The sequence below is a fragment of the Mercenaria mercenaria genome, chromosome 6 (assembly GCF_021730395.1).
Source record: "Mercenaria mercenaria strain notata chromosome 6, MADL_Memer_1, whole genome shotgun sequence".
Lineage (NCBI taxonomy): Eukaryota > Metazoa > Mollusca > Bivalvia > Venerida > Veneridae > Mercenaria > Mercenaria mercenaria.
The window spans coordinates 39,680,223-39,694,754 of record NC_069366.1 but is presented as its reverse complement, the minus strand read 5'-3'; the positions used below and the strand labels follow the sequence as shown (position 1 = coordinate 39,694,754).

The window sequence follows — 14,532 nt, the reverse complement described above, 5'->3', positions numbered from 1 at the left end:
CAGCCTTGTTAGCTCTGGTTATTTGCTATCAAAGTCTACACCAGGAGAAACAATCCCTATAACTCTGATTTGAATTTTGACAGAATTATGCCCCTTTTTAACTTAGAATTTTTAGCTCACCTGAGCACGAAGTGCTCAAAGGTGAGCTTTTGTGATCGCCCTGTGTCCGTCGTCCGTCCGTCGTCAGTCGTCCATCATCAACAATTTGACTGTTAACACTCTAGAGGTCACAGTTTTGGCCCAAACTTAATGAAACTTGGTCAGAATGTTACCCTCAATAAAATCTTGGACGAGTTTGATATTGGGTCATCTGGGGTCAAAAACTAGGTCACCAGGTCAAATCAAAGGAAAAGCTTGTTAACACCCTAGAGCTCACAATTTTGGCCCAATCCTAATGACACTTGGTCAGAATGTTACCCTCAATAAAATCTTGGACTAGTTCATTATTGGGTCATCTGGGTTTAAAAACTAGGTCACCAGGTCAAATCAAAGGAAAAGCTTGTTAACACTGTAGAGGTCACAATTTGGGCCAAATCTTAATGAAACTTGGTCAGAATGTTACCCTCAATAAAATCTTGGACGAGTTTGATATTGTGTCATCTGGGGTGAAAAACTAGGTCACCAGGTCAAATCAAAGGAAAAGCCTGTTAACACTGTAGAGGCAAGATTTATGACTGTATCTTCATGAAACTTGGTCAGAATGTTGATCTTGCTGATCTATAGGTCAAGTTTAAATCTGGGTAGGGTGGGGTTAAAAACAAGGTCACTAGGTCAGATCAAAGGAAAAGCTTGTTAACACTCTATGGCCCACTTTTATGACTGTATCTTCATGAAACTTGGTCAGAATGTTAATCTTAATGATCTCAAGGTCCAGTTTGAATCTGGGTGATGTAGGATTAAAAACAAGGTCACTAGGTCAAATCAAAGGAAAAGCTTGTTAACACTCTATGGCCCACTTTTGTGATGTATCTTCATGAAACTTGGTCAGAATGTTAATCTTAATGATCTCAAGGTCCAGTTTGAATCTGGGTCATGTAGGTTCAAAAACTAGGTCACCAGGTCAAATCAAAGGAAAAGCTAATTTACACTGTAGAGGCCACATTTATGACCATATCTTAATGAAACTTGGTTAGAATGTTAATCTTGATGATATATATGTCAAGTTTAAATCTGGGTCAGATGGGTTCAAAAACTAGGTCACTAGGTCAAATCAAAGGAAAAGCTTGTTAACACTCTAGAGGCCACATTTATGACTGTATCTTCATGAAACTTAGTCAGAATGTTAACCTTGGTGATCTTTAGGTCAAGTTCGAATGGGTCATTTCAGATCAAAAACTAGGTCACTAGGTCAAATCAAAGGAAAAGCTATTTAACACTTTAGAGGCTACATTTATGACCATATCTTAATGAAACTTGGTCAGAATGTTAATCTTGATGATCTTTAGGCCAGTAGGTCAGGTGAGCGATACAGGGCCTTCATGGCCCTCTTGTTTGTTAAAGTTTTTGATAAAGTCAAATATCTGTGTTACTATCAAAGTTATTGACTTGAAACTTAAAATACTTGTTTACCATCAAAGTTTACACCAGGAGAAACAATCCACATAACTGTGATTTGAATTTTGACAGAATTATGCCCCTTTTTAGCCCACCATCATCAGATGGCTATTCAAATCACTCTGCTTCCGTGGTCCGTCCGTCCGTCTGTGCGTCCGTTAACAATTTCTTGTTATCGCATCTCCTCAGAAACTACTGGGGGGATTTTGACTGGTTCAACAATTTTTGAGTGAGTTATAGCCCTTTGTTTATTTTTATAATTTACATAGATTTATATAGGGAAAAATTTTGAAAATCTTCTTGTCCAAAACCACAGAGCCTAGGGCTTTGATATTTGTTATCTCTACCAAGATGATTCAAATTATATCCCTGGGGCCAAATGTGGCTGTGCCACGGGGTCACATGGTTTATATATACTTATATAGGGAAAAACTTTGAAAAACATCTTGTCCAAAACCACAGGGCTTAGGGCTTTGATATTTTGCATGTGACATCATCTAGTGGTCTTTTACTAAGGTTGTTCAAATTATCCCCCTAGGGTTAAATATGGCCCCGCCCTGGGGGTCACATGGTTTATATAGACTTATATAGGGAAAAACTTTGATAAACCTCTTGTTCAAATCCACAGGACCTAGGGCTCTGATATTTTGTATGTGACATCATCTAGTGGTCTTCTACTAAGGTTGTTCAAATTATCCCCCTAGGGTCAAATATGGCCCCACCCTGGGGGTCACATGGTTTACATAGACTTATGTAGTGAAAAACTTTGAAAATCTTCTTGTCCAAACCACAAAGCCTAGGGCTTCCATATTTGTAATGTAGCATCATCTAGTGGTTCTCTACCAAGTTTGTTCAAATTATCCCCCTAGGGTCAAATATGGCCTCACCCCGGGGGTCACATGGTTTATATAGACTTGTATAGGGAAAAAATCTTCTTGTCCATAACCTACAACATTCAAATTTGGACCACATTTATAGTTTTGAGTGGCAAGATGAACATTGACATGAGTTGACCTTGATTTTGACCTAGTGACCTACTTTCACATTTCTGTAGCTACAGCCTTAAAATTTGGACCACATGCATAGTTTTGTGCACGGAAAAAACTTTGACCTTGACATTGACTTAGTGACCTACTTCCACATTTTTAAAGGTACAGGCTTCAAATTTGGGCCACATGCATAGTTTTGTGTTCCGAAATGAAATTTGACCTTATTTTGACCTAGTGACCTACTTTCACATTTCTCAAGCTACAGCCTTCAAACTTGGACCACATATATAGTTTTGTTAACTGAAAAAAACTTTGACCTTGAAATTGACCTAGTGACCTACTTTCACATTTCTCAAGCTACAGCCTTCAAATTTGGACCACATGCGTAGTTTTGTGTACCGAAAAGAACTTTGACCTTGACATTGACCTAGTGACCTACTTTCACATTTTTGAAGGTACAGGCTTCAAATTTGGACCACATGCATAGTTTTATGTACCGAAAAAAAACTTTGACCTTGACATTGACCTAGTGACCTCGAAATGAAATTTGACCTTGATTGTGACCTAGTGACCTACTTTCACATTTCTCAAGCTTACAGCCTTCAAATTTGGACCACATGCATAGTTTTGTGTTCCGGAATGAAATTTGACCTTGACATTGACCTAGTGACCTATTTCACATTTCTCAAGCTACAGCCTTCAAATTTGGACCACATGCATAGTTTTATGTACCGAAAAAAAACTTTGACCTTGACATTGACCTAGTGACCTGCTTTCACATTTCTCAAGCTACAGCCTTCAAATTTGGACCACATGCATAGTTTTGTGCACTGGAAAAAACTTTGACCTTGACATTGACCTAGTGACCTTCTTTCACATTTTTGAAGGTACAGGCTTCAAATTTGGACCACATGCATAGTTTTGTGTACAGAATTAAATTTGACCTTGTTTTTGACCTAGTGACCTGCTTTCACATTTCTCAAGCTACAGCCTTCAAATTTGGACCACATGCGTAGTTTTGTGTACAGAAATGAAATTTGACCTTGTTTTTGACCTAGTGACCTACTTTCACATTTCTCAAGCTACAGCCTTCAAATTCGGACCACATGCGTAGTTTTGTGTACAGAAATGAACTTTGATCTTGAGATTGACCTAGTGACCTACTTTTATATTTCTCAAGCTACAGCCTTCAAATTTGGACCACTTGCATATTTTTTTTGTTCTGAATTGAAATTCAATGCCTCAGTGGTGGGCGCCAAGATCACTCTGTGATCTTTTGTTAACTTAGAATTTTTTGTTAAAATTTTTGATAAAGTCAAATATCTCTGTTATTATTAAAGCTTTTGACTTAAAACTCAAAATAGTTATTTACTATCAAAGTCTACACCAGGAGACACAATTCACATAACTCTGGTTTGAATTTTGACAGAAGTATGTCCCTTTTTAACTTAGATTTTTTGGTTAAAGTTTTTGATAAAGTGAAATATCTCTGTTACTTTCAAATTTTTTTACTTTATCGTTAAAATACTTGTTTACCATCAAAGTCTACACCAGGAGAAACAATCCCCATAACTCTGATTTGAATTTTGACAGAATTATGTTCCTTTTTAACTTAGATTTTTTTGGTTAAAATGTTTGATAAAGTCAAGTATCTCTGTTTCTATTAAAGCTTTTGACTTGAAACTCAAAATAGTTATTTACTATCAAAGTCTACACCATCTGATTTGAACTTTGACAGAGTTATGTCCCTTTTTAACTCTTTTTTTTTTTTTTTACAGGCGTGATGAAATAATGCACAGAGGGGCACCTGGGGTCTTCTTTAATGATGGAGGAAGTCGCCATATGACCTATCACGTATCTGTGCGACGTTAAATCAAAAAAAAAAAAAATTAAACATGCTATTAACCCTTACCATGCTAAATTTCTAAAATGGACTGGTCCATCATTCAATTTGGGCAATACCATTTATTATTCGAAGGGGTGTTTACTGAAAATTTACTGACTGAATAGCGAACAGTGCAGACCATGATCAGACTGCACGGATGTGCAGGCTGATCTTGGTCTGCACTGGTCGCAAAGGCAAAACTAATCGCCGCCAGCAGGCTAAGGGTTAAGGATGTTTTTTCTTGTTTTTGAAATTCCTGCTCACCTTTAAACAGCAAATCATGTTTTATAACTAAAATGGTGTCCTAGACCAGTGTACAGAATGTTACTCACATAATTGTTGGTATTATAAGTAGAGAGAAGAACATATTTCTATATTTTATGGAACAAAAGACTCTAGTTAAGTTGTATATGGAATGCAAGGAGACATTTATTAGAAAGGAAAAGCTCAAAAAGCATACCTACAAAATACGGCTGACAGAAGTACCAAATTTCAAATTTGGACCGGTAGAGAAGAAATCAATACAAGAAATAGTATTAAGTATGTGCACAAAAGCAACTTTGGCCCAAAATTTTGTTGTGCATTGTCATACTTCGAAAAACTTGGCAGAAATAACCACTACAATAAGAAGACATATCACTGTATGATGATGATGCAATATCGTGAGCCAGTTAGCTCATCGGTCAAGGTAACATTTAGAGGTCAAAGATTGAATGACATTTTTCTTGTCAGCTCTTGATTTAGACTAATAAAAACAAATTAGTATGAAATGATTGACAGGTTCTGCATATTCCATCACTAGTATCTCATATGAATTCCATATATTTATATAATCGACTTTAGCTCTTATTGAACTCGAGAAAAGCTATGGCAGTAACACTTTGGTGTTGCCCTCAGTTTGCTGCCCTTAAGTACTATTTTCTGATTGTGGTAGCACTGCCAGTATTTGGTGTTGCCCTCAGTTTGCTGCCCTTACTGTTTTCTGATTGTGGTAGCACTGCCAGTATTTGGTGTTGCCCTCAGTTTGCTGCCCTTACTGTTTTCTGATTGTGGTAGCACTGCCAGTATTTGGTGTTGCCCTCAGTTTGCTGCCCTTACTGTTTTCTGATGGTGGTAGCACTGCCAGTATTTGGTGTTGCCCTCAGTTTGCTACCCTTACTATTTTCTGATGGTGGTAGCACTGCCAGTATTTGGTGTTGCCCTCAGTTTGCTGGCCTTACTATTTTCTGATGGTGGTAGCACTGCCAGTATTTGGTGTTGCCCTCAGTTTGCTGGCCTTACTATTTTCTGATGGTGGTAGCACTGCCAGTATTTGGTGTTTCCCTCAGTTTGCTACCCTTACTATTTTCTGATGGTGGTAGCACTGCCAGTATTTGGTGTTGCCCTCAGTTTGCTACCCTTACTATTTTCAGATGGTAGTAGCACTGCCAGTATTTGGTGTTGCCCTCAGTTTGCTACCCTTACTATTTTCTGATGGTGGTAGCACTGCCAGTATTTGGTGTTGCCCTCAGTTTGCTACCCTTACTATTTTCTGATGGTGGTAACACTGCCAGTATTTGGTGTTGCCCACAGTTTGCTACCCTTACTATTTTCTGATGATGGTAACACTGCCAGTATTTGGTGCACAAACTTGAAATTTTGTACATGAGTGAGGGAAATATTGTATAGTTTAGAAAAGAAAATATTTGTTTTGTCATATTTAATTATAATAAAAGTCTAGTTAATTCTAGATCACCCTTTGTACATCATCAGTTAAAAGTGGACATGTGCATTTACTGGATTATTTTTATGCGAGTTAGCGCTTTCTTGACTACACTTAGTTTACAACTACATTTGTACCAAGTACATTTAATACAGTTCAGCCATTCCAAAAGGGGACATCCATATTTTACCAGAATTTTAATGTGTATAATTATCTTTTTCAGTGTTATCTATTTTTTTTTACTCTATCAAGCATATAAATTTTGCAGAAGGTATGCGTCATACAGTATTGTCATGATTCTGTATATGCTGTCAGTGGCAGAAGTCTTTGTGTTTGCTCTGTGTATTTTTACCCCCCTAGAACAATATAATTCTCACCATAGTGAGACGACATGCAGAATCTTTTAGGTCACCTAGGTTCAAGATCAAGGTTGCATATGGAGATCAAAAGTCAGATTGAGGAGTATTTTGCGGCCTAAATAAATTGCTACAAATGTTAACCGTTATAAATGAGGCAATGTGCAGAAGTCCACTTTTGGTCTTGTTGGTTCAATGTTGAGGTGGAATGTCAGAATCTAAGGTCAAATAGGAATTACTTGATGTTCCCCCTTTATCTTCTTAACCTCTGTGCTATTGCCAGGTATTGCATGTCAATTTACCCATCCATTTGAATGAAGCTGCCAGCCTCTTAGCCCACTTAAATTACTATCAAGCACTGAAATAGTCCTTTCACTCTTAATCCTTATCATATTCAGGAACAATGTGTATACTCATAAAAACTGAGCTTAAGTCACGTCAACTTACTTGAAGATTTCTGGTTTCAGGTCACATGATGGGTTCCATACATCACCAGATGGAACTACAGAACCAAAACCTGGAAGCACGTATGCTAGTCAAAGGATTGTGTTTGAAAACCTTGGGCAAGGAGTCCTCAACAATGCATTTGAAGGTACTGTATGTGTATCTGAATTTGAAAATGTCATGCTCTTGCCAAACATAAGGAAACTGAGAAATTCAATTGTCCATTTGTGCATGGATCTTCTCCGTATTTAGCTAACCAAGCACAAAGTGCTTGGGTTAAGCTGTTGTGATCACTCACCATCAGGTGTCTGTCCATCCGTCTATTGCCTGTCCTTCCACACTTTTCTTCAAACAACATCTCCTCTGAAACCTTGGGCAGAAGCTGCTGAAACTTTGCCTGGATGTTCCTTGGGACCCGGTGGTCTACTAAAATTGTTGCACAAAGTTGCTGCCAAAGCTAAAAATAAAAAATCTTCAAATGACATCTTCTTAACTGCTGTTTTGAATTTGGTGGAAACTTTATATATATTCTTTCATAAAACTTCTGGCCCAATTTGAAAATAATTTCACATTAATGGTCCTTATGTGACCCTTTACCAAGAATGTTCAAATTGTTTTGATTTGTCAAAAACAGTGCCACCTTGGGGTGTTGCCATTTTTTCCCTATATGTATATATTGGAAACTTACAAAATAATCTAGTCAGAAACAGCAGGTCCAGCTTTAAAATAATTTACACAGATGTTTCTTATGTGGCCCTTTACGAAGATTGTACAAATTATTCTGTTTCATCAAAAAGCATTGCCACTAGAAGGTGTGATCACTTATCCACTTATTTATCTAGTGGAAAATTTAAAAAATCTTCATGTTTGATATTGTCATATCACATCATTCCCACAATGTCTTTCCCTACCTCTATCCCCTCTTCCCGCACCCCCATCCCCACCTCAACACACATGCACAGTATTTGCCTGTATTTATTTAGTAGAAACTTTAAACTGTTCAAGCAAGAAACTATACTCAGGTGAGCAATATGATGGCCCTCTTGTTTGTTTTGGGTTTAACACCATTTTTATACGCCCGTTTGAAAAACGGGACGTATTATGGGAACGCCCCTGGCGGGCGGGCGGGCGGGCGGGTTGGCGGGCGGGCGGGCGGGCGGGCGGCGTCCACAGACCTTGTCCGGAGCATATCTTCTACATGTATGAAGGGATTTTGATGAAACTTGGCACAGTTGTTCACCATCATGAGACGGAGTGTCATGCGCAAGAACCAGGTCCCTAGGTCTAAGGTCAAGGTCACACTTGGAGGTCAAAGGGCAAATTCAAGAATGACTTTGTCCGGAGCATATCTTCTTCATGCATAGAGGGATTTTGATGAAAGTTGGCACAATTGTTCATCATCATGAGAAGGAGTGTCATGCGCAAGAACCAGGTCCCTAGGTCTAAGGTCAAGGTCACACTTAGAGGTCAAAGGATACAAGAATGAAAACTTTGTCCGGAGCATTTCTTCTTCATGCATAGAGGGATTTTGATATAACTTGGCACAAATGTTCACCACCATGAGGCGGAGTGTCATGCGCAAGAACCAGGTCTCTAGGTCTAAGGTCAAGGTCACACTTAGAGGTCAAAGGATACAAGAATGAAAACCTTGTCCGGAGCATTTCTTCTTCATGCATAGAGGGATTTTGATATAACTTGGCACAAATGTTCACCACCACAAGACGTAGTGTCATGCGCAAGAACCAGGTCCCTTGGTCTAAGGTCAAGGTCACACTTAGAGGCCAAAGGTCAGATACAAGAATGACTTTGTCCGAAGCATTTCTTCTTCATGCATGGAGGGATTTTGATGTAACTTGACACAATTATACACCATCATGAGACGAAGTGTCATGCGCAGTTCCCTTCTTTAGAATTACTTCCCTTTGTTGTTACTATAAATAGCTTATATTGTAACTTTTTCATTACTAGTCGTAGGGAAAAATCGAGACCACTTTTCTGTAGTACAACATGCATGCTACATCCAATTTTGAGGTGTATTTTGACCAGTCTCTACCTGGTAAAGATTTTTGTGTGGACTTACAATTTTTTTTGATTTTTTTTTTTTTTTTTTTTTTTTTTTTTTTTTAAGATTAACTTCCCTTAGTTGTTACTATAAATAACTTATATTGTAACTTTTTTATAATTGACCGTAGGGAAAAACCAAGACCACTTTTCTGTGGTACAACATAGATGTTACTTTCCAATTTTAGGTGTATTTTAAGGTATCTGTACCTGGTAAGGAGTTTTTTTGTGGACTTAGAAAAACAAAACACTTAGTTATTACTAAACAACCACAAAATTAAAATTCCATTTGCAAATACAGGTGCTAGAGTAAAGAAATTTGCTGTGACGGGCGTATATTGTGACATTCTTGCACTCTTGTTCAACAGTATTTCAGTCATGTAACTGAGTTCTGTACCATTACAAACCTGTTCTCCCCTCTTGAATCAGATCGTGGTGTCTTTTATCAAATCGCCATGGAGAACACACGCCCCACCCAGGGATCAGACTCATGACCCTGCGATCCACATATCTTAGGAGGCATGCACTTTACTAGTTGTATTGGGAGACATGCACTTTACTCTCAGGTGTTAGGAGGCATGCACTTTACTGTCTGGTGTTAGGAGGCATGCACTTTACTCTCAGGTGTTAGGAGGCATGCACTTTACTCTCAGGTGTTAGGAGGCATACACTTTACCCTCTGGTGTTAGGAGGCATGCACTTTACTCTCAGGTGTTAGGAGGCATGCACTTTACTCTCAGGTGTTAGGAGGCATGCACTTTACTCTCTGGTGTTAGGAGGCATGCACTTAACTAGTGGTATTGGGAGACATGCACTTTACTAGTGCTATTGGGAGACATGCACTTTACTAGTGCTATTTGGAGACATGCACTTGACTCTCTGGTGTTAGGAGGCATGCACTTTACTAGTTGTATTGGGAGACATGCACTTTACTAGTGCTATTGGGAGACATGCACTTTACTAGTGCTATTGGGAGACATGCACTTTACTAGTGCTATTGGGAGACATGCACTTTACTAACTGTATTGGGAAAGTTCAAACATGCACTTTACTAGCGGTATTGGGAGACATGCTCTTTACTAGTGGTATTGGGAGACATGCACTTTACTAGTGCTATTGGGAGACATGCACTTTACTAGTGCTATTTGGAGACATGCACTTGACTCTCTGGTGTTAGGAGGCATGCACTTTACTAGTGCTATTGGGAGACATGCACTTTACTAGTGCTATTGGGAGACATGCACTTTACTAGTGCTATTGGGAGACATGCACTTTACTAGTGCTATTGGGAGACATGCACTTTACTAATTGTATTGGGAAAGTTCAAACATGCACTTTACTAGCCGTATTGGGAGACATGCTCTTTACTAGTGGTATTGGGAGACATGCACTTTACTAGCTGTATTGGGAAAGTTCAAACATGCACCTTACTAGTGGTATTGGGAGACATGCTCTTTACTAGTGCTATTGGGAGACATGCACTTTACTAGTGCTATTGGGAGACATGCACTTTACTAGTGGTATTGGGAATCATGCACTTTACTAGTGCTATTGGGAGACATGCACTTTACTAGCTGTATTGGGAAAGTTCAAACATGCACTTTACTAGCGGTATTGGGAGACATGCTCTTTACTAGTGGTATTGGGAGACATGCACTTTACTAGCTGTATTGGGAAAGTTCAAACATGCACCTTACTAGCGGTATTGGGAGACATGCTCTTTACTAGTGGTATTGGGAGACATGCACTTGACTCTCTGGTGTGAGGAGGCATGCACTTTACTAGTTGTATTGGGAAAGTTCAAACATGCACCTTACTAGCGGTATTGGGAGACATGCTCTTTACTAGTGGTATTGGGAGACATGCACTTTACTAGCTGTATTGGGAAAGTTCAAACATGCACCTTACTAGCGGTATTGTGAGACATGTACTTTACTCTCTGGTATTAGGAGACATGCACTTTACTATTGGTGTTGGTAACATGCATTTTACTAGTGGTATTGGGAGACATGTACTTTACCAGCTGTATTGGGAAACATACACTTTACTAGCGGTATTGGGAGACATGCATTTTACTAGTGGTGTTGGAAAACATGCACTTTACTAGCTGTATGTGGAAACATGCACTTTACTAGTGGTATTGTGAGACATGTACTTTACTCTCTGTTGTTAGGAGGCATGCACTTTACTCAAACGTATCTCTAGTTGTATTTGTCTTGCTTGCATATAAAAAAAGGAGAATCATTCTAAAATCTTAAATTAAAATCTTAATTAAAAGTTTATTTCTTGCAAGTTGTATTATCTATACTTATGTCATTTTGTGGTAGGAAGGTTTTAATTTGAGAAAGAAACTTATCCTATTATGGTTCAGTGAATGTCTGATAATCCTTGATCAATAGAGTAAGGACATAAATAGTTGGCTGAAATTACTTATTGATTGCAAGTTTATTAGAAATTTACAATTACTTTCTCTAAAATGCTCAACAAACTGTCATTAAAACTTCAACAGAAAGCCTGTAAACATTTATGAATACAGTGTCTTATAATTACCATTTAGGGACAAGATTTCTATCATGTACATGACAGCTATCCTGGTTTTGTCCAAGTGAGCAGAAACTGAATAGCTTGATCCTTATGATGGATAAAAAAGTTTGAAGAAGTGAAGTTAGAAAGAAATGCTGATGAAAAAAAAACAGATACTTAGATCATATTGTATTCACTTATTGAATGAGACTAGCAAAACCATTCAAGAAGTCATTAGAAATTAGATTTAAGCGTTGTTTTTTATGCCCCCGGCATCTACTGATGCTGGAGGCATATAGTGATTGTCCTGTCCATCTGTTCATCCGTTTGTTCTTCCATTCGTTCTTCCGTCCTATCTCAAACACATTTTCTGGTCCCGCCCTGAAGGTATATGCACTTAATATCAGTTTAAGTCAAAGTTTGGTTATCTCCAAGTAAAACGCTCAATCCCTTGGTACTCAAGACACCAAGTTGCAACTTATCAAATAACTAATAAAACACTGGTGGAATGGCTTGCTAGTCAATTGAAGTATCAACCTATTGACCCTCAGTCTTTTGGAACTTGGGCAATAGTTTTGACTATTGACTGGCAATTCATTCAGTAATTGCATACCATTGAATGTAGAATATCGGTGGTCAAAAATGATGATTGGATTTCAATAACCAGGGTAGGACAAATCAGTACATCATTGTGTAAATACAAGTCTACTCTGGGTTTGTGGATTAAGTTGTTGTACACAACCTGCAGGAAAAGTTCAGTTTTGACCAAAAATATAATAAATTCAATGAAAACAGAGCAACACCAGTAGTAAACTTAATCCAGACCTGGCACATGCAAAGTGCAGAACCAAGGTAATTAGTTTTCAGTTCACTGTCACAGTGGTCAAAGATCAAATAGCTTAAATTTATGTCTACACCATATCTTTTTAAACAGTTGAAGGATTTTCATAAAACTAATAATTATCAACTGTTAACGACTACCTGCAGAGTGTACACCTAAGGTCACTTGGTCCAAGATTGAAGGTCAGAGGTCATAACATTTTTCTTTCCCTGTATCAAAGTGGCATCTTGTGGTATTAATTGCCTTTAGAGATAGCTCTAGTTATTATTTTCCAGGTTACAATTGTTCATTGTTTGCCTATGGACAGACTGGATCTGGGAAATCTTACTCCATGGTTGGATATGGTAAAAATAAGTAAGTATTATATAATTCTTTTTCATTTGGGTCTCTTGCTTGTACTTTTTAGTTTAGTCATCCACTATAGGTGGAGATTGATTCTTGCCCATCTGGCAGTCAGGGCATTATTGTGATAGCTCAATATCCGTCCACCATCTGTTGTCTGTTCACAGCTTGTGTATGCTCAAACAAGGAAGTAATTCACTTGTTAAGCAAACATTTGTAATGTTGAAAGAGGATGTAGACTTTCATAGAACTCACTCACAGAAAACGTGGGCCTTTCAAATTAAAAATATTTTAGACACCAATGGATTTGGATATGTCTGGGATCACCAATTTGAAATAGACATACCTTTTGTCGCCATTAAAAATAGAATACTTGACATTTACAAGCAAACATGGTATAGTGAAATTAACAATTTGAGCAGCTTACAGTCTTATGTTCTTTTTAAACATGATTTCAGTACAGGGCAATATTTTTCATGTATACCAGAAAGTAAATACAGAATTTCTCTTACGAAATTCAGAACATCATCACATAACTTACTTATTCAATCGGGAAGATACGAAAATATGCCCCAAAACGATAGACTCTGTAGATTTTGTGACATGAACCAAGTAGAATCTGAATATCATTTTCTTTTGATATGCCCTAAATACAGAGACTTATGAGTAAAATATTTATCTAATTACTTCTGCCGCTGGCCATCCTTGAACAAGTTTGAAACTCTTTTATCTTCGAAATCAAGAAAACCTATAATGCCTTGCTAAATTTTTGTACTTTGCATTCAAGTGAAGGGGGAACTAGTCCGTTCTTTTTATGCCCCCAAAGGGAGGCATATTAGTTTTCAACTGTCCGTCTGTTAGTTGGTTCGTTCGTCACAACGTTAACTTCTTGCATGAAGGAACTTTACTCGCGAACCACTGACATGCTGATAGTACCTATTGAGTACACGACCCCTACTGACTTTGGGGTCACCAGGTCAAAGGTCAAGGCGCTGTGGGGGCATTTGTCACCATTAGTGACAGCTCTTGTTTCACAATATATTCTGAATTTCGTTAATTCTCGTAATACAAGAAAACCATACTGATATTATTATCTACCAGACATTATTTAAAGAAAATCAACCAAATGTCAACTTTAGTATTGTATTTATGTACTCTTCTGTTAACCATCTTTGATGTTTACATGTTTACTGTGAATTTATATTCTACCATGCGCTACCTTTGTACTTTGTATATTTGCTAGAAACAATGTAAATTGTTTAATGCAATAAACTATTCGTATTCATATGCAATAGAGGCTGCATTTTTTGTCAAGCCCGCTTGTGGAAGCAAAGACATAATTGTCCAAATGGTTGTTCATTGTATGAGCATGCATCCATCTGTCTGTGCATGCATCATGCTCTGGCAATGTGTCAGCAGGCACTCAACAGGCCAAAAAGTGTCTGGTTGCCACTGAATTTTAACTTTTCTTTAAAACTTACCTGGATGTCATCCCATGACCAAAAAACTAACTTGCCTCAGTCTGATTTCGATCACCTGCAGTCGGATTGGCACTGGAAGATTCAAATACTTGCTATCTAGCTGCAGTTTGCCATTTGTGAATAGAGCTTAACACATTAGAGGCCACATTTTCTATATGATCTTCATAAAATTTTGTCAGAATGTTTGACTTGATGAAATCTAGGTCCATTTTAAAACTGGATTATATGAAGTCAAAAACTTGGTTTGAAATTCAGTCATCTGGATTCACTAGGTCACTAGGTCAAATCATTGAAAACTTGGTTTATTTTCTACCTGATTCACATAATATATGATCAGAATATTTGTTGTTGTGA

At 37.9% G+C, this 14,532-nt stretch overlaps 1 protein-coding gene across 1 annotated transcript in view; it reads left to right on the top strand.

The window, feature by feature from the left end:
* Positions 1–14,532, top strand: part of LOC123549116 (kinesin-like protein KIF28) — a 463,589-nt gene that overhangs the window by 109,056 nt on the left and 340,001 nt on the right. The window contains 2 exon segments of the mRNA XM_053545663.1: positions 6,954–7,078; positions 12,631–12,709. Of these exon segments, the coding sequence (XP_053401638.1) occupies positions 6,954–7,078; positions 12,631–12,709 (204 nt within the window).